Source organism: Acipenser ruthenus, chromosome 2, assembly GCF_902713425.1.
Source record: "Acipenser ruthenus chromosome 2, fAciRut3.2 maternal haplotype, whole genome shotgun sequence".
Taxonomy (NCBI): Eukaryota; Metazoa; Chordata; class Actinopteri; order Acipenseriformes; family Acipenseridae; genus Acipenser; species Acipenser ruthenus.
Window position 1 is genome coordinate 109,344,497 of NC_081190.1, and position 24,001 is coordinate 109,368,497.

Below are 24,001 nucleotides of genomic sequence, written 5' to 3' on the forward strand. Positions count from 1 at the left end.
GACTGCACATTATGAGTGCAAGAAAAAAAGAAATAGAACTAACAGTGAATTAAAGAGCAGTGTTTTAAAATACGTTTTGTATCATTAACTGGAACGAAACAGTTTGTGTCATTAGCTAAAAAATGGCATGAATTGTCGACTGATGAGAGTTATCAATTAGGTGTTGCACTTTTTTTTTTTTGTATGCATTTGTATAAGACTGACTGTTAAAATTTGGTGACGTTGCTGTTTTGACTGCATCCCGTTAAGACCGCCCACGCAGCATTTGACAGGCAGCACAAAATGTCAGTTTATCTGCCGAGATGATTATTGGTTGTTAGTTGCGCTGGAAATAATTATTTCCTGTGGTTATTTAGACTGCACAAAATGTGACAATAAGCGGGTTTGTGAGATGATATTGAGAGAGGTAATTTCTCAAAGAGCCGATGGTGCATGGTGGAGTGGTTTTTGAAAAATCATGATAATAAATGGAGTATGATGTTAAGCAAGGTGATATAAAACGGGTTCATCTGTATTTCAAATACAGTGTCATAGGTAAAGTGCTGAATCCTGGGAGATTTGCTATAGAAGATATGGTATGATTGTAGCTAGACCATTGGAGTGAGTTTGGACTACAATATAAACAAAAAATACCTAAATGTCAAAACCGCCTATGACAGGTGCGAGTGGTGTAGTGTATACAAAGACAGTCCAGACAGTAAATTATTCCCAAAAACGTCAGTGTTTTAATAAACAAACAAAAAGAGCCTCCCCTTTACCAGCGATGGTATTGGGGGGGGGGTACACGGCGAGTATTCAAACTCGAAACAAAAACAACAATTGTAATTCCACATCCTAGTGCACGAAAGTGTGCTCTTCAGTGTCGGGTCTGTGGTGCGTGCTGATGTTGTGTGGTGAGTGAAGTGCTCAGTGCGGTGTGGACTGGCTCCGTGGCTGCAGCCCCTTCCTCTCACTCCTCTTCTGTAACAACAAACAAACACGTAATACAAAACAACAAAATGCAGCTCCGGCCGTCAGTGTACTTTTCAGCGCTAGGCCCCGCACTGACGTAGCTGCTTCCCCTTTGTATCCAGACACTCCCCCCTGCAAACAACCCGTCGCCATGGTTTCTCCAATAGAGGGCGGTCCCACAGCTGCTTGCAATGGAGTCGTTCCGGGCACCTGCAACTATGCGCCCCTCCTAATATGGTCACCTTCCGGTTTCCACCTACCATCAAGGCGGTCCATCTAGGAGGCAGCATACCACCAACCTTACACAGCCTCCTTTCCGATCCTTTCTCTCTCTATCACACCGCCTCTCTCAAAAACCACTCGGTTTGGAGATAACCAGTTATATTGTACATGTTTTGGTACTCGGCAAAAACTTCAGGGCCTGGCTTTCAACCGTAGAAAAATAGCTTGCATCATACTCTTACTGTGGAGTGGGAAATTTGCTGTGCCTGCAATTTCCTCACAGTGGAAAATACAGACATCTATGTCAAATTGGACTCACTGACAATATTTAATCTGCCGATTGTAATTGCGGATATCGTTTTGTTTTCAGAGTACTCTCTCCCCTGCACTGAGGATGTGCCAACATGTGGAGACACCTGTGAGAAAGTGATGGAGTGCGGGCTTCACAAATGCTCAATGCGCTGCCATCGAGGGCCCTGTGAGACCTGCAGACAGGTAAGACAAATAGTCAAAAAGCGTCTGCTTAACCCTGAAGAACCCTGTTTGTTCTATCCTGTCATGCCTGAAGAACCCTGTTTGCTCTATCCTGTCATGCCTGAAGAACCCTGTTTGTTCTATCCTGTCATGCCTGAAGAACCTTGTTTGCTCTATCCTGTAATGTTCACAAATTGATTGTCTCCTATATCTCCACTAGAGGGAGATACAGCATTGCTAGGCAATGGCACCAGAGCAACCCAGCTAAAGCACAGGACTGCAAATGTAAATCACATGTTTGTGTAATGTAAAAGCACAATGGCATTGTAATATTATGCATTAGTAAGGACAAGGCAAGGGTTTTAGTGTTTGGGCATTGTTGACCATATATCATAGAGGCTTGAATAAAACAGATGATTTGTCCAGAGGAAGAAATGAATAGACTTGGACATAATCATCCGAATTAAAAACAAGATAAGTAGCCCTGTGATGATCTGGCTTCTTAATTATAAAAGTGGCCATTAAAAATACTGCTTAGGCTGCCACATGTGTTTGGTGTTTAATTCTATAGCCTATTTACTGCTACTTGTTTAACCAGCTGTACAAAATTAAATGTTGAGGCTTCATAAACTGTGCTTGAATTCCAAAAAGCTCTCATTTTGTCAGTACCAATTGTCAAATATTTAACATGGAGTGAAATTTACTCCATATTGCAAGAACTGTATCCCAAAATGTTTTAATAAAAATAGTGTGAGCAGCTTTTCACTAGAACTAGTTTGTTTGTTGTTTGAAACTGATTAGTATTATTTTCACAGCATTGTGCTAATATGCTCATCACAGTTAAAAACTGCAAAATAAAAGGTACTGTAAAATCTGTAAAAAAAAAAAAAAAAATTAAATTATTTAAAAAGAAGCAGGAATTTATCAGTGAAAATCTGTAAAAACATGCAAATGAAGAACCCTAGATATAACCTAGGTTCAAAACCCTATAGAAAGCTAGCTCACAAGTTTAAGTGGGTCAAAATTACACTCTTGAGTAGAGCAGATATCTTTGCATGTCTCCTTTTTTTTCACCCAGTATTGCTTCTATATAGTGTGTTTTACATGCCTGTTTTATTGTGTTGCCTGGGCAGGAGGTGGAGAAGCAGTGTCGCTGTGGGAAGTACAGCAAGCTCATGCCCTGTCACAAGGAGTACCTGTGTGAATCAAAGTGTCCTAAAACAAGAAACTGCCAGAGGCACCAGTGCAAAAGAAAGGTGAGCTTTTGAGCATGAATGGCCAGCAGCTGACGCAGGAATTTATTTACTTTTATAAGTTAACCGACACAGTAAATGTACATCTATAGATCTTTTTTGTCTACCATTGTAGGATTTGATAAATGGGTTAACTGAATTAAAAAAAGATGTCTCCTTTATTAAAAGCGGATTCCTCTTGCTAGGACAAAAATCAAACAGACAGTGGGCTTGTGTCCCTGCTGCTAGAACTGTCATTAGGGAATGAAAACAAAGATTGTCTCTGAGGGAGGTCTGCTCACTGGTGAAGTACAGTATAGAGGAGACCAAACGGTAGCAACAGACACAGGAATTCCATTTTCGTTGATATGACTATAATTGTGCACTACTGCAGCTTTTAAATTCTATACTCCAGGTTAATGTTTTAGTCTGGAATCTGAGGGGTAACAGAAAAAGACTCCGATTCAGTCTCCGCTCCAGTGGTAAAGAGCAGTGCTAGGGCTTTATTTTAAAAAGCTATTGCCAGAAAAGCAGACAACGGACGTTACAATAAGGAGGATTTAAAAAACGTGATTTAAAATAAGTTAACTGAAAATATCATTATCGCCCAACCCTATCCAATATGTTTTATATTTTAGTTTGTCCCCCCTCTGTTACCCAGGTATGAGGATTTATGGAATATACTGTACCACTCATGTTGTCCTATTTGTTATTTATGAGCTGTCACACATTTGTCTCATAAATCAACTGCTGTGTTAATCTAAAGGAAAAAAGAAATGTCTTGATTTTATAGAAAGTGATTTTACCGATCAAATGTAGTCGTTGGCCTCTGTAATGAATTAAGGGATGTTATATTGGAACATGTGGTATATGAGAATTCCCAGATGAACTGTATCGGGTGTCTGTTCCTGCTTCAATTCACAGTGCTGTTCAGGAAACTGCCCACCATGTGACCAGAGCTGCGGTCGAACCATGGGATGCAGGAACCACAAGTGTCCTTCTGTCTGCCACAGAGGTAACGTCAACTAGCAGACAGTGTCAGTGAAAGTGTGTTGAACAAATGTGTGTTGAACACATATGGTATATCTTTACATGGAAGAGAGAATTTATTTGTTTAGCCACAGTACACAAAATCCCTGTAAAATTAAACCTGCCAACACAGGATCTATTGAGTCAAGAGTACTAGCCCTGCTAACAGGAATAAGTAATTCCACCATCGGGGGCAGAATATCAAGTACTGCTATATACATGTTAACTTATGTCTTGTCCTTTTTTATTAACATTATCAGTTGACATGAGGTTGACATTGACGTGACTGGAACACATGTTGTCTTGTCATTGTTTAAAAAACACTTAAGATTAATCGCAGCAGGGTAAAACAACGTCCCAGTTCTTGGGCTACAACTGCTGCTATCTGTGCATGTATTGTTTTGAAAGTGACATGATAGCAACTAATATCCTTGGAATAAAGAAAAGCATGCCATAGAGTGAAAGACCTGGCATTTATATTAAAATCAAACGAAAGCATACATTTTTACATGCCTAAATCATATTTAAATGAACACATTTTTTCATATTGGAGATGAGAATGCAGTGAGAAGGGCATGTGATTCTTTTAATCCACTGTACATCAATTTTCAAACTGCGGGTTTTTAAAATTAGAGAAACTGGGATGGTATGCTGTTTGACAGTTCTGCAGTAAAAGATAGTGGATCACGGGGCTATCTTTTAAAAATCGATTGAATTACACAATTTCTATTTTTCAGTTTAATATGCAAAGTAACCCTGATTTCAGTAGAAGTATGCCTGCTTTATTCTTATTTGTTGCAGTCTTTCATTTGGTGACCTTTTCGATTTGTAGATTTCAGAATGCTGTGGAGAGATAATTTAAAAATGTTGATACCCAGGCGAGAGTGAAAAGGTTGTTTGATGCAGAGCTTTCTGGGTTATCAGCATTGTTAAATTTGTTTAACAAGTCTAAATCGTTTTTAAATGCAGCACAATTAGATGCAAAACTTTCAAATGGCATCTGTACTAAAAATCACCTTGACCTTCACGTTGAGCGAGTCCATGAAAACCATTAGATTAGAAAATGCTCTGTTGTTGTACATTACCGGCTACATGCTTATGGTGGTGCTTTTTTAAGGAAATTCATGTCAGGAGAAAGGAAATGCTATCTGAAATAGCCCTTGCTGTCCGAATAATTAATGAAAAGCCACAGAAATACTGCCTTGTGAAATCTGTTTTCAAGCCCAGCCCTGTTGCGAATTTATTTTGGCATGTGAAACCTTTGTACCACTGTGTCCAGCACACTGACCGCCTCCCTTATAAAATATGAATATGGTGTATACCAGAGGTGTCCAATCACGGTCCTGGAGGGCCATTCCACTCCAGGTTTAAAAGGTACAATGAGATCATGAACTACTTCAGGGTCTGGATGGAGGTTTAATTGGTTTAATTAAACAATTGAGAACAGGGCTGGAACAAAGACCAGGAGTGGGATGTCTCTCCAAGACTGCGACTGGCCACCCCTGGTGTATCCCATACATTTGTGACATAATCTAAACAAGCTCTGCATATCAGACATTCTTGTTTTGTCAGCTGATCACATTTCTCTATGGAGTGCTGGCAACTTAAAAGGAATCCTGTTATGGAAAATAAGGAAAGCTTGATCAAGTAACCCTGTGTAATTGAAAAACAATTCAATGTACTTGACAGCAATTCAGCAAGCTTTTTTACATTGAGATTTAACTTCTTGGGTATTCTAATCCTGTAAGCAATTTGCTTAATTAGACCTTTTTACTTGTTTTCAGCTCTTGAACAGTTGCATATTTCAAGTTAGCTGTGACCTGAACTGCAACTGTTTTAAGAGCTGAAAACAAGTAAAACGGTCTAATTAAGAAAGTTATCAGTTCAATGAAGGGTCTATTTAAGTAATTGAGAGCTCGGTTAGAGTGAAAACCAGCAGACACAGGGGGTCCCTAGGACCGAGTTTGAGAGCCCCTAGGTTAGATAAACAGAGCATTTATGCTGCATGTGGTGTTTCAGACTAAGTTTTCTGCTTTTTTTTTTTTTATGCCCATGTTTTCAACATTTTACACTTTCCCTTTGTAGACGTACATATCCACCTTATTGGATATAACACTGCGCATTTGTACCTATACCAGCTTGTGACCCTTTCCCTTTAAAATAACATCTTGGAGTTGCACAGTTTTTATAGGCTTCATTGTAGAGATTGAAATGGGGAAATTCAATTTTTTTAAAACAGGATGTTGAATAAGAAAAGTATGAAGTTGTTACCACATAATTGATCATATTTTGAAGGCTTATATTTTCATTTTTTGTATTTATTAAATGTTATATTTGTATTGCAGGCAGTTGCTATCCATGTCCTGAGACGGTAGATGTGAAATGTAATTGCAGCACCACTTGTATAAAAGTACCTTGTGGAAGGGAGAGGACAACCAAACCACCCAAGTGTAAAGAGCTGTGCAGGTCAGTGAAAAATAATCCTGTTGGAGTTCCATGAGCCATGGGTTAGCCACAATGTAAGATTCAATAAGTGCTTTTAAAAACAAAAAAAAACGTATTGCACATCAACGTTTGTGAAGTGCAAGTCCTCCCATTCTTGCTTTACTGCCACATGCTTTGATCAAAATACATTTTTCATTTTGGCTAGCTGACATGTTTTTGATTGTCATATCTTCTTAATATTTAGGGTGTCCAAGCTTAGAGTTGTTCAAGGACTTTGTAGCATTGTCCTCTTACGCCTGATTGAGAAAGCTTTAGTACTGGCCTAAATTAGACATTCCCAGCACTGATAACAGAAAAGCAAGAACACATTGGAAATGTCAGAAGCATTATTTTCAGGAGCCTGTATCTGTTTATGTCTAGGAATCCTCCGACGTGTCATCACTCAAGTCGAGAGAGACATCGCTGCCACTTTGGCGCCTGCCCCCCATGCCGACAGCCTTGCCAGAGAGTGCTGAAGAAATGCGGACATGTCTGTCCAGCTCCGTGCCACGATGAAGTGATGGTCAAACAGACTGACAAAGTACAGAAACACCATTTTATATTTGGCAGCCGTGCTACATTCTTGAATGTTTTTTAATTCTATAAGCACACAGAGCCAACTGCATGTGCTAGTTAACTTTTCTCTTTTTTTGTAATATTAATCTACCCCCTTTATACATTGTGTTTTTGACTTCTATTTAAGTAATTCCATTTGTCAGTGCTATGCACTGTATTTCACATTTCTGGCATACATGTATTTGATAAATATATATATATATATATATATATATATATATATATATATATATATATATATATATATATATATATATATATATACACATTATAAATAATAGTTTGTGAGTTACACAGATCCATAGATCTTTGTTTGAGTCCCTTGATTGATAGTTAACTATGGATGGTTTAAACATGTACTTGAAAAAAAAATAATTGAAAAACAGATTTGTTTTATAAATGTTACCGATCATTTCTATTAGGAAATTTTTTTTTTTAAAAAAAAGGAAATTAACTTACATTATTCTAGTTATTTAGATTCATTTTGTATCCTTTTCTCTTTCTGCCGTCCATCCTGGTGAATTTTTAAAACTCAGAAGTATAAAGCACATTTGTGCCCTCAATGTGTGGTGCATTAACCTGCCCCCTAGTGAATGTAAGAAATAGGCCTACCACATCTGTTCTATGGTATATTTCTTACTGATGTACAGTATTTCTTACATCTACTAGAGGTAGATTGCTGCAGAGGGACTGGTTAATGTTTACATCAAGGTTTCACCTCAGAGTGTTCATTTATCAAGTGATAGCAAATCAATTTATAATATACAATTCCTAAGAGTTTGTTTCATTTTGTGATTTAGCATCAGCTTGCAGGTCCTTGGGAACAGCCTTCTGAACCGGCCTTCGTTCAAACTGCTCTGCCTTGCCCACGCTGTAAGGTTCCTATACCCAGGTACGTGCGTCTTCAAGGTTAATTTTACCTAAAGAACTGTACAGTAATCCTGTATTCACTCAGCCTGTTAAACAACTTTGGAACTCAATCGTGGCTTATAATGCTGTATGATAATCATAGCCATAGTGTTAAATAAACCAATACTAATATTGTAGTTTTTAAAGCCATCAGTTGGATGTAATGCAGACAGAGTTGTTTTTTGTTAACTAGGATTAGCTTGTAACTTAAATCTGTTGTATAGACAAAAAAAAAACCAAAACATTTAAGCTGAAGCCTTATTGTGTAGGAAGATTCATATAATAAACGCTATCATTGCATTGTCTGTTGATGTCTTTTAAACCGAAATAACTGTTGGTTAAGCAAATACTTTATTAACAATTATTCTCAGTGCTCCACGTTTAAAGGTCTCCTCTAGTACATGGCATTTGGAATAACAGAATTACATAAGACTGAATGGGCAGCATGATCTCTAATTGTTTCTGCAGATGTTTTATTTGATACCGACCTTGTCTCATGGTTACATGGAAAGTATACATGGAATTCAGGCTGTACTTGCTATTTAAACAAGGTCATCCAGTCTGTAAAACAAAAGTTCATAGGTTCTTTTGTGGAAGGGGGCATATTGTTGTTAGGAGTGCGAAGTCTACTTTTGAGAGGTAAATATAGATGTTGTTTGAAAAGGGAAAACATTATCTTGGTTATCTCTGACATAAGTGGGCATTGCATTTGGGGCCATCCCACATTGTGTAACATTTTTCAGTCCTGGAAACCATCCATCATCATCATTATTGATAATAATAATAATAATAATAATAATAATAATAATAATAATAATAATAATACTACCTTCATTGCTAATTTCTTGTAAAGACACCATCATGTTTGAATTTTGTTCATCGCGGTTTTCTTTTGAAACTTCTCCAGTCACATGAAAATAATTTGTTATTTTCCTTATCTTGGTTTGACGAGTTTTTGGTCCCGCTCCACTCACATACTCTGAACGCAACAACGATCCAAAGCACACATCAAAATCTACTTCAGAATGGTTAAAGAATAAAATGAAGGATCTGGAATGGCCTAGTCAAAGTCCTGATCTAAATCCGATTGCGAATCTTTGGTATGAGTTGAAGAAGGCTGTGCACAAGAGAAGTCCAAAAGCTCATTGACAAATATCCTAATCGTTTCATTTTCCTTGTCAGGGTATGAATACTTTTGAACTAGCATTTTTGGAGTTTTGCAAAAAAAATTGCTGAAATAAATAATTGTAGATCTATTTCTTGTCATTTTATTTTATTTTTTTTTCCCTCATCCACAAAAGCAAAACTTTTGCACAAAGCGTTTTTCCCTAAATTCGTTGTTTGAGAAATTTTTAGAAATTATAAATTTCCATTGGGGTGTGTAAACGTTTGACTAAAACATGTATGTATGTATGTATGTAACCATCTAGAATTATTTTCTGGAAAAGATGTTGTTGAAAAACTTAACCCACGAACATTTTATTTATAATAAAAATGCAGTTGTGGGCCTCAAGTTTTTCCAGGATCCCCTCAATTTATAAAAGTGGCAGAAAGTGTATATTGAGCAACAGCTTCAAAGGGGTTCCGTGCTCTGCTTTGATTGTTCACTGCTAACTGTGCAAACATGTTGTGGCCTCATCTCGATTGTCAGGAGCTCAAGGATAGGAACATACTTTCTAGGTTGCCATCTTTGACTTCATTGCACTACTAGATGAAGCGGCAATGTATTAAACACATTAGTCTTTAAATGTCATGTTGCTGTGCTACATTTCAGTAATGAATAAAAGGATTTTTAAATAATGTTTAAACTGTATCTAAAGATCAACTGTGTGGTTTTAGGTTTAGTCTTTCACCTCTGTATAATACAGCAAGCCTGGATAAATAGCTAGAAACTTGTAATGTTTTTAGTTTTGTTGAAATATGCCAAACCGCTAGCTGAAATACTTTTGTTTTTTTTCTTGCAGGGCATGCCTTGGGGAACATGAGGTGAGTCGGTACTTGTTATCAATAGAATGTGGTGCTGTACAGAAGGTGGCAATGTAGGGTATAGCCACTTGATGCATGTGTTCCTACATCCTGACGCTCCTTGGTCAGCAGCTTCGTTTAAAAACAAACCACTGCCATTATCGCTCTCCAGGAAGCACAGTACAAAGGAGAATAACCAAACAATGACGAGAACCTGGAAACAATGAGCTTCCGACCAGTAACAGAATAATTGAATAAGATGTTTTTAAAAGAGCAAAGAAAATGAAAATACGAAGACAAACTTGCTGATGTAAACCTCACAAAGTTGTATTAGCGTTCAGTGGGAGAACCAAAATAAAATAGCACAACGCAAACGTCCACTGTACATGTTTATGTGGGTGTTCTAATATGGTCCCACCTTTTTGGTTTTAGTATCACTTGCATCCCGTGTGATAATTTCACTCAGTATGGTTTTGTCAGCAATATTGTACATAGTGTAGCCGTGGGTCCAAGCACAGGGAGTCTGCCCAGCAACACATCCCTCATTTTTCCGGGGGGGGTGGCATTTTATGAATAAAAACAATACAAATAAAAAACACTTTCTTTTACATTTCTTTTTAATCTATAAGATTGCAACAGATGGAAAACTGACAAACAGTAAATATAGAAATGTTTTATGCTTCAAGAAATATATACAGTATATAAAATAACATATGGGTCAAAACCAACTCGAGAAATATTATTGTCTCACTCTCAAATGTATGGGTTTTCTTTTAACTAAAGATGATATGCTACAAACTTTGGCAGAAACCACACACTGTAACATGACAGATGATGATTATATTCATTTATAGAGATTAGAAATACTAATTGTTGTTTGTTTTGTTCCGCCATAATGTTTTTCCATGACCTAAAAAGTTCCCACCCAAAGCCCTAATATATAGTGCACAATCACCCCACCCAGATAGTTAAAATGTCATTCCTTGTAAACTGTTTCTTGCATGCTTTAAATACCCTCCTCATTTGAGCAATGTGTGTCGTCCAGAAGGATTATAAAAATGCTGGATGGCTAAAATGTATCTGAGTGGTATGTCATGGTGCACATGTCTGGCTCTCTGAATAGTGCAGCTTGCATAGTAAAATTAAAAGTATAAGTGCTACATATTTCATTTGCCATTTCTTAGGGCAGAGCAGGCAGTAGTTGACCAAGTTAATGTATGTTATAATTCATTTGGCTAGAATGAAACTTTTGCCTCAAGATTTTGCCTTTAAATATAAATAGATATTTACAACGACTTGCTGGTTGTGCTTTATATTAAACGACACCAAAAGATTAATTTAATCTGTTTATTGGGTAGTGCAAATAAAGAGGTAGAAAATATTCTACAAATAGCAAGGTGTGCGTCATAATAATGGTAATCCAAATGTATTTTACTTCAGATGCATTCTGGCAGCTGATCAGCTTAGGATCAGCACTTCTCTTTGAGTTAAAATAGACCATGTGCTATTTTTTATCTTATCCTGGATATAACTATTGACTGATTAAAGCGTGTGCCAAAAGTGCTTGGCTGAAGGCCTCCACATGCTAGCAGATTATCAGTAGATTCATGGATCCTCAAAGCAGAATACCCTTCTAAACTTTAGCCCCAGGGTTCCCCAGCTGTCATGCCCAGACAATTTTCCACCGTAAATGAAAGAGATACGGAGTAGCTATCTAGTCAATGTAGACGGTGCTTCTGGTTACACACTGGTCCCTATTTACAAAGCTTGATAGATTAAATTACATATTTCATGTATAGAAAGTTATTGGACTGTTAAAGAAACTAATAACATTCTAAAAGCTTTTTTTAATAAATATCAAGTATTGAGAGATCTATCATCAAACAACTTTCATATTGAATGCTGCTGCATGAATCTTTTTTTTACTGGATTGCATTCATTTAAAATCATTCCTTATACATGTTTACCATAGCATGATGTAATAAAGCATAGTAAAAGTACGGTAAAGTATAAGGTAGGTAAGCATTGAGAACAGCGAGATATGGTAAAGCATGTTAATAAACAGATAAACCGGGTGTGGTAAATGCATCCTATAACCATGGGAAAAGCATGGGAAAACTGCAAAAATACAACGGTCAACTTTTATAAAGGGAAAAACAAAATGATCAAGTAAATCCTACTTTTCCAAATTCTGTCACATTTACAAAGCAGATGTGGAGCTTAATTCTCCAAATTCTGCAGTTAAATCAAGGTTGCAACATGCTTCCTTTTCCATACATTATAGTTATATATAATAAACCGAATACTCCTTGAACATTCATAGTGTGGTTATTTCATCCATGGAATAACTACAGTTCTCTATAAATTCGGCATTGGCGACAGTGGGATTGGGCAGGTCGGATACAAAATAAGTTAGTTATATTAGTTTAGCTGGCTTCCCCCCCCCCCACATAATATTATTAAGCACTATGTTTTATTTTTCAAAACGTTTACCTCAATATTCCACGTGGTTTTCTCTGAATTCCATGCGTGGTTAGACCCTGTACAGGATTCGGTTCAGTATCCCAGAGGCGCAGTAAACGGCATGTAACTAAAAATGTTCATAGTAATTTACACGCAGTGTTTGTACCTTTTTAAAAATGGTCCTGGTTTGTCAACTGTTTATTTTTAACTAGCCTACGTGTTAAACAATCAAACTATTAATATCTTTTATAAATACATATTATTTTAGTGTGTGTTTGTTGTGTAGATTTCAGTAGACCCTAACTTACTGTATTTAGTACTATGTGTTAAAATGTATTATCGAAAGTAATATAATTTGACATCTGGTAGCCAATGTATTGTTGCTAATCATGCTGTTTGTTCAGTTTTCATTGTGTTCATAAAGTTTATTCAAAGTCTGCTGTTGTATAATGAACCACTGAAATCAAGTTGCTCAATGTCAGCATCCGTTTGTTTTATTTTTACACCTTGTCATTAAAACCACAGAGTAGCTGCTGCCGCTGATTGCAAGCACTTTTAGATTTTTTTTTGTTTCTTATACCACATTGACAGCGTTCATAGGATGTGTACAAAAACTGAGATTTACTTTCACATAGCAGAAAAAAGGTAAATTACACAAGCTCATTCATACTGTATTCATGTTTTTTCAGGCAGATTGATTTGTAACGGTGATTAAACAAGAATATATAATCGGGCTGGCTTTACAGTGGATTAAGGCACGCGTATTGACCAAGGGGGGTGTCAAACAGTGACGTCACTATATAGTATTTTACCTACCCACTTTTTTTTTTTCTTCTTTTAAGGCTACCAAATCTTAAGAGCTAGGAGCCAGATGCCTGTAAGGATTTTGTCCAACTTTGAGCCCTGTATCATACAAGAACCTACCTTACTATACTGATGTCTAATGCTACTGCTGACAAACGCTAATTAAACTTAATGAAAAGATAAACATGTCCATTTAAGAGTAAATTATACAAGCCCTGTATAGAAAATAATGATACAGGGGGAATTGGATTATAGAAACATTTCCATCTAGCTGCCCTTTCCCATTACTTTATTGTTGTATATATTGAATAGGCAGAGAGAGTACCCACGATTGTAAAACTAAAGGGGAGACAGCAGTGTCCCATTGTTTCATTTTAATTTGTGGGAGACCTTTTTATACCATAATAGACAGGGTAAAAGGTGCAGCTTTGTGTGTTCTGCGCATCGCTTTGATAAGAGAAAGGTCATCTTTTGTGTGTCTTGCACATCGCTTTGATAAGAGACGGGTCACGTTTTGTGCCGTTGTTGAACAGTGTTTAATGTCTGGAGATGCTGTGATTTTTAATTAGCTTTTTTGTTAAAAATGTCAGTCCTAAATGCTAAAGAGGAGGAACCCTGAAGTAGAAGTAGAAACAGCTTTTTCATATGTTAGAAGTTGTTTTTATTCTGATAGAAACTCAAAAGGGTGTCTGTGGTCAAATGGGGCTATACAGAAAATGCTAATATGTCAAGTGATATGAAAGTATTGGTAATGATAGCTGACCAGAATGCAAGCTCCATTCAGCGCATAATTGATTTGTGTTTGTATGTCAAAATTAAGGACAGTGAAAGTTTGTTTCCTTTTTTCTCCTAGTGTTAGATCACGTGTAAAAGGCAGGAGGCGCTGTGAAGAAAGTACAGATTAGGAAGTAGTTTGTATCTTCAGATGTAACAAAAAGCAGTTAACTGGTTACAAACCGATTTAGCGCTGGATTGATATGTTAGTTTTTTTGTTTTTTTTTTAGTTGAACAAGTTTAATTTGAATTCAGATGTTTTCCGATAAATTGAGAGAAATGTGATTTATGTAAAGATGGAGATTGTGAGTGACTGAGCTTGAAATTGTATTCCAATTACAGAGGCCCATTCCCCTTCCTGGTATCCTGCAATTGGCCTGAAAGCAGCACTTGACTTTTTAATTGGTCACTTCTTGATATTAGACTGGGTATAACGTTGCATCAGCCAGCACTGTGACCTTTTAATGCCATATTTAAAGGCCAAGAACACAGAAGGTTCACATTGAGTCAGATGACTGCTTATGGGCATAAGTAGCACTGGTCTTATACATGAGGATGACTTATTATTATTATTATTATTATTATTATTATTATTATTATTATTTATTTCTTAGCAGACGCCCTTATCCAGGGCGACTTACAATTGTTACAAGATATCACATTATACATTATTTCACATTATACAAATATATCACATAATTATTTTTTTTTACATACAATTATACAACTGGTTGAGACCGTGTTCAAAGACTAGTGCAGTCAGCAGGAACAATCGACAAAGCTGAAGGTGGGTGCAAGGATCAGAATGAAATGCCTTTCTTTATTCTGAATTTTGTTTATGCCACCAGGATACGTGTCAAGAAGGAAGTTGCATTTGAGCCTTTATATACAAACACATTAGAGCAGCAACATGCAATAAACTGTACTTCATAGTCCAGTAGCCTACAATATTTTTGCTTATGATGTTTTTTTTGTATCTGGCTGTAAATAACTTGCAGCCTTCAGTCAGGCAAGATTTACTGTCAGATCATGCTTTTCAGCAAAATTTTATGCCGAGTCTTGGAAGAAAAACAAAAATCTGGTGCATCTATTGCTGAAGCAGTTTGCCCTTTCGACCTTGATTTGAGAAATATATGGGCATTCCTTGCAAGGGATGTGGTGCGCAGGTTTTTTCCCCAGTTACCAGTTAGTCTTTTGTATCATTTGTTCAAATGTTTAATTTTACTAAATAGACAAATGTAAAAAAAAAAAATGCACATTTTATGTAATTATGTAGTACAAGACCAGTGCACCTTTTAATAGTTTTAAAACACTACGGGGATGATGTAAGGATAGGTGTAGTGCAAACAATTGCGGATGCAAAATTTAAATTGTCTAGCAGGCCGGGAATTATTTTGCACTGCAGCCTATGTACGCTTAAGAGTAATGCAAATTACTCGACACACACAAATAATGAGCTACAATCATGATCATGAGGGTCGCAATGAGCACCGCCTGTGCGTTGGGCTTTTTAGCGGCCACACTTGCAGACCAGATTTGAGGTGTGTTAGGAGTACAGAGAGCAGTAATCGCTGTATGAGATTTGTGGAAGTTTTCTGAGGAGGAGCTGAGAGTCAGTCAGCATGAAATTGAGTTATTTGGAAAAGCCTCAGCCAAAATCAGTTTTCACTCGCTTCTATAATGGTTTGCACTTTTTAAAAGGTGCAAAGTTTTTGGAGGGTCAGCAATTGTCCAAGTGCAAAATCCTTACATCTCATTTAGTCCATGGAATTTTCATTTTAATCCAGAAATTTTCAAGTTGGCTGCACCCACTGTCGGACTAAGGTTTTTTGGTATCATTTTGTTTCTTAACATGTCTAGATTTAATTTTTGCCTGTTGCCAAGCTGAGTTTGTGTCAGTTTGGCTTGGCAACAGTATATTCTGAATTTACTTCTCGTATCTGAAAATGTGTTGGATTCAGTTTCACCAAGCTACATAATTTGAACTTCTACAAGATCAGTTTACTTAAACAAGGGTTATTTATCATGTTTGCTCCACAACAAACTTACAATAAAACAGTACTGTTATTGAGATATTGGGGGAGGGGGTTATGTATCAAACTGTTCTTGGAGAAACTGATTGTAATGAAAATGTGGGGAAAATATGTATATACTCGACTGCATGACAAACAGTGAGTGAATCATAGTGTGTATATAAGGAAAGCCATTGTTTTTATCTGGTATTGTGTTGTCTGAAAGTTACATTTACAATAAAAAGGGTAAGGTAAATCTAATGCTTTTTAACAATTTTTGTTGAATTGGGTTTGCACTATTAAGGAACCCGTGGTTATGAAATGCATCATCCATGTTATTTATTTGGTCAGTATTTGAGAAGTAAACGTAATGTCTAATTGTTTTTATCACTCTGATTGCAGGTAACTCCTTTGCCCTGCCATGCAGTTGGCCCATTCTCCTGCAAAAGGCCTTGTGGACGGCTCCTGTCCTGTGGGAACCACACCTGCATGAGGGAGTGCCATGTAGTGTCACAGCTCAGCGACACACAGGATAAACGCAAGGTATTTCAGTCATAGCAAAACCAAATGTAGCAGCTTCCCATGTGGATATGACAAAATATCCAGTTTATTCTAGACAAATATGTAACTAGCATGTAAAAATGTAAGTGTGACAGACAAATGTAGACAAATATGTATCCCCAGACCAGAATCTAATACTAATCTAAAGTCTCATTACAGTAGGATATGCGGTTATCCATAAATATATGTAGAACTGTAAAGCAGGAAATTCCTACAGTATGGACATACTACTGCATCCACTATATGAGACTGAACACAGTACCCTTGACTGCCCATCTTTATCGAATAATTTATTTTGGGCACAGGGCCAAAAAAGATATTTCAAAACCATTAAAAAAATGTGTTAACACTAGGACGTGTGCTGTTGTATTTATGAATTCAGTTCACAGGACATTGCTAAAGTAAGCTTCCAGTGTAAAGCAGTTGCTTGTTGTGCAAAAAAAATGGAGGCATTGTAACTGGTATTCTGTGACGTGGACAGTTTCCTCTGGACCCTAATCAAAAATGAGTTCACATTATTAAAATAAACTGACTGGACCTATGAATACGACAAACGTTATTCAAGCTTTTTTTAGGCAGCATTATGATAAGATCGTAATAAAGTCGGATGACTTTTGATTATAAATAAAAATGACTGTTCAGGTTAACAGTAGGCTCAATAAAGTTATGCTGCTAATCCCAGGTATCTTTACCTAACTACATCTGCTCTTTACAGTGCTTTTTCTATTTTTTCTTGGTGTGTCCTGTAAATTGTATTTCTTTTTGTGTTTGTTTTAGCTGCGAGAATCCACATGCGCATGAAGCTATTTTAGTTTTTAGTGGTTACGTGGGAGCAATGAGGAACATTCTTTTGAGACCGGGTGTACAACGCAACACGCATGGTGTCTCATATCTCCGTCACCGGGGGCTGCATTTCCTGTAAGGGATAATAAAGCTTCAGCACACCACCCTCAGTTTCCATGCAGCTTCTTCATGTGTGCATTGAAATGGATATGGGATATTAAGCAATTTGCTTCCCTCGCTGTTTATCTCAAAGCGGTAACTGCTGAACAAAAAGTTTCCATGCCAATGGAAAGATCCCATTAGTAGACATGACAGTCTCCAAACATTACCCTTGTGCCTTGCATTTTATGGTGCGACATCAAGGAAAAATGTTCCAAATTTCCAAACTGCGTGGGTGACGAGTACAATTCATGTAGCGGTGTGACAAATTAGTCAGAAATGGAGCCTGATTTTTTGGGCTTATTTAGCTACTATAATCTTAATTGTTATTAAAATGTACTTTTTTGTTGTAACTTTGTAAAATGGTGCCTGTGCGTCTTTTTCCCGTATGTGATTAAGTATTTTTTATCCCTCCCAATTGTAGGTTGCTATGCTTGTCTCCATGGCACACTGTAAGCAAAGAGGTTGCTCAGTAAATAACCTTACTGAAATAGCTTTACACCCTGCTAAGGCCTTGCCTCCTTCGTTTAGAAAATGTCAGGAAGAAAAGGTGTTTGTACTTGAGCTCTCTTCCCCAGGCTTGCATTTCTATTCCAAATACATAGATCATTTCATGTCAGTGGCCAGACATGAAATCTCAACCCAAACATCTCATCATCTAGCATTGTGGCACATTTATTGACTCTGTGGAGATAAATGTGTGTTTTTCTCTTCCTGGTGGTCTGTATAGTGTTGCAATAAAAGTTATTAAGTATCTGTGACAGGACAGGGTCACTGGCAAGCTGTTTCCACCAGGAAGGGAGACTCAGACACAAGGAAGCTGCAGGTTTGAACACGCTACTGCCACAGTATCCTACATGTATTTTTGATTTACAGGTTTAATTATGGTGTAAAACTTTCATCCATGCAAACATAACTTATTGTGTTTAAACTGAACAAGTCAATGTACATGCATGTATTTTTCATCCTACTCTACAGTGAATATGATTGTCTATGCTTTTGGTCTTGTAAAGTAAGACATTCAAAGTATACCAGTTTCACACATGAATCTAGTGTCTCATATCGCAGTTTTGCATATCTAGAGTTTTGTGCAACTATATGTACTTTTGTCACATCTACATTTTTGCATACAAGTATATAGAGATGAAACTTGGGAGTATGTTACCCTAAGTGGGGAACGTTACATTGCCTCTGGCGCTGCTGTGGGTGAAGAAGGCAAAAAACTGTTTCTCCTCATCGTGCTACAGCCTGGTGAGCACAAGCAGACACCTGCAGGGCTGGTCTTTGTCCTCCAGAGGCTGGTAGCTTACCAATATCTGTTCTCAAGCTCCTGTGTGATTGGAGGACGTCCATTGACCTTTAGTTTTCCTGAGTTGTGGGGAATCTCTGTGATGATAGAGCCTAATCTGGCATTCAAAATATGGGGGAATATGGAGGCGCCTGTCTGACCATCTGAATGCACAACATGCATACTGTAGAAGTAGGTCATGGTAATCAATTTTTACATGATGCAGACAGCTCATTTTTTTATTACAGCCATGGATGGGTGTGTGTGTTTTGGCTGTTGACGATATCCTTACTGTTCTTCGTCCTTTGTCCGTTGCAGGCCGGTAAAGAGTGCCAGCAATGTGAAGAAGGGTGCTCAGAGCCCCGGCCTCCTGGCTGCTCCCACCCATGCGTGCTGCCCTGCCACACTGGAGCCTGTCCACCTTGCACACAGATGATCAGAGTCAAATGTCACTGCAAGATCATGTCCCTTTTCATCGAGTGCTTGTAAGTGATTGATGCTTAAGCTACAGCTGAAAAGCAGTGAAACGCTGCATTGGAAAGTCATCGACTTGTGTATTAGTTTTATTATAAAAAATCAAACTTTAAGTGAAACCCTACTTCTGAATGAGATAGCATTTTGCACGTAAGTTTTAACTACATGCAAAGAATGGATGTTTTATTATGCAACTTTGTAAAAGTTTAGTTCCCAAAAAAGAAATACACAACATTCTATTAAGACAAAGAGTTTGAAAATGTGCTTGGTTCCTCTAACCTTTTTTTTTTATCGATTTTTGGCGCGAGACATTCACTTATCGTTGGTTTTTCCTTTAGTTAGGCACCAAGCTTACAGTATTTGATAGTTATGTATTTGTGAACCAGAAGGTTATAGATGTGTTTTTGGCATACTTCCATTACAAAACACTGCAATAAAGAAGAGAGAACCTTCAGCTGATAAAGTACCAGATAACTCTAGCCTTCTGCTTGAGGTGTTACTACCACTTGACTTGCTCTTGCAGTACACTTTTTTCTTTTTCTTTTACATATCTGTAGTAATACTAACACATCTGAAACCCGACCTTATATAATTTCTTTTTAAAAAGACAGTAATTTGATTGAATACTGATTTAAAACTGCATCTCCCCCAAACCATGTGTAAATTGAATCATATTATTGAATTGAATACTGTATTTGCTACTTAATTCTGCATGATCACAGCATTTGTACTTGATGTGTTTATTTCTGTATTTTAGAAAGATAACTACTGCTGATAAAAACACAAAAACAATTCTGAGTTCCTGTAAAAACCAGTGTCCCAAACAGGTATGTTTCACCCTCAAACATTTTAACAACCTATACTTGGTCTGCTATAAAATGCAGGTTTGTTGAATTTAGCATAAATTACAATATATGCAATATGCCACTGTTTTTTAAAATTTATATTTAAGAACATGAATTGGATTTTTCAAGAGATTCTTGTAGAAATGACTACACAATTTACATTCACTGGAATGCAGTCTATATCCCCTTTGGTCACAGTTATTTAATAACATTTTTAGAAATTTTAAAACAGTTTGTGTGAACTCTGTGGAGTTCGAGAAGTTGCCCTGTCAAAACATTGAAGAGAAAAAAAAAAAGGCATTATAAAATAGATACGCAGATGGGAAACTTAACATGGTACAGTTATGCACGCAGTGACTGAAGGGGGCATACCTGTGTTTTACACTCTTTGCCTACATTGCATTTTGCACGTTTATTTAACTAAATGCAAGGTTAGCATGTCCAGGGATTCAGAAATGCAACTGAAGATCATATTGACATGATGTTTACCAATGCAGTTGCTTGGAAGCAGAAATACAGGGCTTCATGTTCTGTACTTTTCAGCACTTGTGATAATGTTGCTGTGTGGTGTCGTGCACAGTGCATGTCCGTATGTCCTGCTTCATTACCCTTTGCAGAATCTGGTTGGGTTTTTGTTTTCAAGACATAGACAGATATAGGGTGATATTATCAACCAACTGCAACAAGTTCCAGTAGCTGCTGTTATTTTAATAGATCGCTATGAAAGGGTAGCCTGGTTGTCAAAGTGGCAGGAATAGCACACCCAGGAGTCAGGAGATTGCAGTTCAAAGCACTTTCATTTCACGATTACGAAATAAAAAATGTAATGCACAAAAAAAGCAGCACAGTCCAATGAGTACAACCTGCTGCTCTCTGTCCCAAACTAATTCACCCTGGCGCTGTCTCCAAGCTCCACTTTTATACCATTGACAACACTGTAACACAATTTTTGTTCCTGGGTAGTAAGTGTTATTTCCTAATTGCTTATGCCTCAAAAGTATAGAAAATGGCCTGAAATTTACCTTTTTCCAATGAGAAAACGGGCGAATTTCTGTCTTTTTGTCAGAAAAAACAACATATGAATCCAAATTAACATGTATTTATACTAAAGTAATACAAAAATGACTACAGAAGATTTAGAAGTGAGTAGTTTTTCGAGATTTACGATTATACTGTAAATCACTTTCACGAATCAGCCCCCAAATGTAGTCTCCCATCATGTTATACTGTCCTTGGTAGCGGCGTTCAAAGTCCAGTATATCCTGGTGGAAGTGCTCGCCTTGCTCCTCTGAGTACGCTCCCATGTTCTTGAATTTATCAAGATGAGCATCAAGGATATGGACTTTGAGGGACATCCTACAGCCCACTGTGCCGTAGTTCTTCACCAGAGTCTCAACCAGCTCCACATAGTTTTCGGCCTTGTGATTGCCCAGGAAGCCCCGAACCACTGCGACAAAGCTGTTCCAAGCCGCTTTCTCCTTACTAGTGAGCTTCTTGGGGAATTCATTGCACTCCAGGATCTTCTTTATCTGTGGTCCAACGAAGACACCGGCTTTGACCTTTGCCTCAGACAGCTTAGGGAAGAAGTCTTGAAGGTACTTGAAGGCTGCCGACTCCTTATCTAGAGCTCTGACAAATTGTTTCATAAGGCCCAATTTGATGTGCAGTGGTGGCATCAGCACCTTCCGGGGGTCCACTAGTGGCTCCCGCTTGACGTTGTTCCTCCCCACAGAGAACTCAGTCCGCTGTGGCCAGTCCCGCCTGTGGTAGTGCGCCTTGGTGTCCCTGCTGTCCCAAAGGCAAAGATAGCAGGGAAACTTGGTAAAACCGCCTTGGAGACCCATCAGGAATGCCACCATTTTGAAGTCTCCTATGACCTTGATGCCATCTCAGAAAAATGCAGATATGTATCCACTTAGGCAGCTGGAACTAAACTGAACTGGTGGGCTTAAGGCCCCTGTATTTATACTACTATTTATATTACTGGAAAGTTCTAGAAAGTTCTAGAAGTTACTCCAAGTTTACTCAGCACTGAATCTATCTGGAATGTTCTGGAAAATAGGTAAATTTCAAAGTATCGCTGTCCTGGTCACAAAAGCAAAGTTTGTGGGGAATAATAGCCATTTTCTATACTTTTGAGGCATAAGCAATTAGGAAATAACACTTACTACCCAGAAACAAACAAAAAAAAAAAATTGTTACACAGTGCAATCAATATATCAATTACAACCTGGCCACATGCTGCATATGTTTTTGCATTAATAGGATTTTAACCCCATTCCAGCTAAACTTAAATACAAATATAAAAAGCGCTGGCCTGCTGGGGATTTGTGCTAGAGCAGTGCTATTTTATATAGGTTTTAGTTAAACAAAATTGAAAGTTATTCATTTGTTTCCTTCAAAGCCATGGCAAGTAATAGCAATAATAAATATTACTGGTTGTTGTTTTCACAAAAGATTTTCACTGTTGCCAGTAAGGATATAATACTCTACATTGTCTTCCATTTTTGAAATTCCTAAAGAACATAAGAACATAAAGTTTACAAACGAGAGGCGGCCATTCGGCCCATCTTGCTTGTTTGGTTGTTAGTAGCTTATTGATCCCAGAATCTCATCAAGCAGCTTCTTGAAGGATCCCAGAGTGTCAGCTTCAACAACATTACTGGGTTAAAGATACATGCATGAAATTCACACTCGCCCAAGGCAAATTAAATCTGATGAGGACTAGTTGATGTCTGTGTCTCAGTAGTTCTCTGGGCGAGTACTTAAAACAAATGTAAGATACACTCTCACATTCACAGTCTAGCGTTAAAATGCAGGAAAAGTCAATTTTCTAACGGGGTGTAGCAGTCGGGAATAAGCATTCATAATGCTTACAAAACAGTACTCGGAACTGTCTGAAACCTCTTCATCTCTCCTGCAATGCCAACCCCGCTTTTTTTTTTTTTTTAAATATAGCATTTAATTTTTTTATGTGAAGTGTTTTTTATTATGTATTCTGCTTAGAGATACATGGATAAAAACGTGTTATTCTGTGGCCCGAAGGACGTTACAATACTTCCTGAAAGTTTTGTTAAATATTGATGTTTGGGCAAATTACAAGACTTTGTTTAACCTGAGTGATTGCTATGACATAACACGTTTATTCTCAGGGTCTTTATAAGCAGTAATGGACACATCTCTCGGTTTATTTTCTCAAAATAAATATTTATAAATAAAATAAGTTATTCATTCCATTATTATCAGTAGTAAGAAATGTACCCGATAACTTTAGTTAATGAAATGTTTTCCTCTATGATTCCCAAAAGCTATTGGAAAAAGTTGATGAATTCAATTCTCTGCGGGAGTTTAAATATTGTTACATTTTCTTTGCACAGTACAGTAGCTATGTTTTATTTCTATCCTGAGATTAGTTTAAATTGTCTGATTTAGCGTCCTCCTCCATACAAAGCTATAGAGAGCCATAAATGTTATGTGTTTTTCTTTTTTGCAAACTTAAACTGGAAACAGACCATCAGTTTCTCTAAAAAGAAAAAAAAATCACAATGAAAAAGACAAAATGAGAAGTCCACGACAAAGTTGCAGAATTAACAAAAATAAAAAATAAAAAAAGACCCAATGTATTACATATTAAATATTCACATACTACTTTCTTAATGGTGGGAAAATATGATAAATTAAATTTAAAAAGATGAAAAAGACCGAAAACAGCATAAGGGGCAGGTCTGTGTTTTCAAAGCAGAAGTTGTTTAGGCATGCGCAAGCAAGCGCAGTGTGCTGTGTGCCACTTTTTATCCGCCTACCTGAAAATAACACTACACCGGTATTTAAATTGTGGGGAAACCTGAGCGTTTCCAGAAATATATTTTATTCTCGTTCCTAGTCCCATTAAATGTGCATTATACCACATTCGCTCTAGCGTTCAGAGATGAAGGGCCTCATTTACGAAAGGGCACGCAATTAGAACTATTATTGCAGCATTTAAAAAGTAAAACA

The 24,001-nt window shown here is 37.3% G+C and overlaps 1 protein-coding gene across 3 annotated transcripts in view; it reads left to right on the plus strand.

Moving 5' to 3' along the window:
* The window catches only part of nfxl1 (nuclear transcription factor, X-box binding-like 1), a 50,551-nt gene that overhangs the window by 10,092 nt on the left and 16,458 nt on the right, over window positions 1–24,001 (plus strand). For all 3 annotated transcript variants that reach the window (XM_059006311.1, XM_034013848.3, XM_059006320.1), the window contains exons 10-19: window positions 1,544–1,668; window positions 2,781–2,903; window positions 3,804–3,894; window positions 6,254–6,374; window positions 6,774–6,933; window positions 7,769–7,860; window positions 9,842–9,863; window positions 16,298–16,438; window positions 19,005–19,171; window positions 19,918–19,987. In XM_059006311.1, coding sequence (XP_058862294.1) covers window positions 1,544–1,668; window positions 2,781–2,903; window positions 3,804–3,894; window positions 6,254–6,374; window positions 6,774–6,933; window positions 7,769–7,860; window positions 9,842–9,863; window positions 16,298–16,438; window positions 19,005–19,171; window positions 19,918–19,987 — 1,112 coding nt within the window. The remainder of the gene's footprint in view (window positions 1–1,543; window positions 1,669–2,780; window positions 2,904–3,803; window positions 3,895–6,253; window positions 6,375–6,773; window positions 6,934–7,768; window positions 7,861–9,841; window positions 9,864–16,297; window positions 16,439–19,004; window positions 19,172–19,917; window positions 19,988–24,001) is intronic.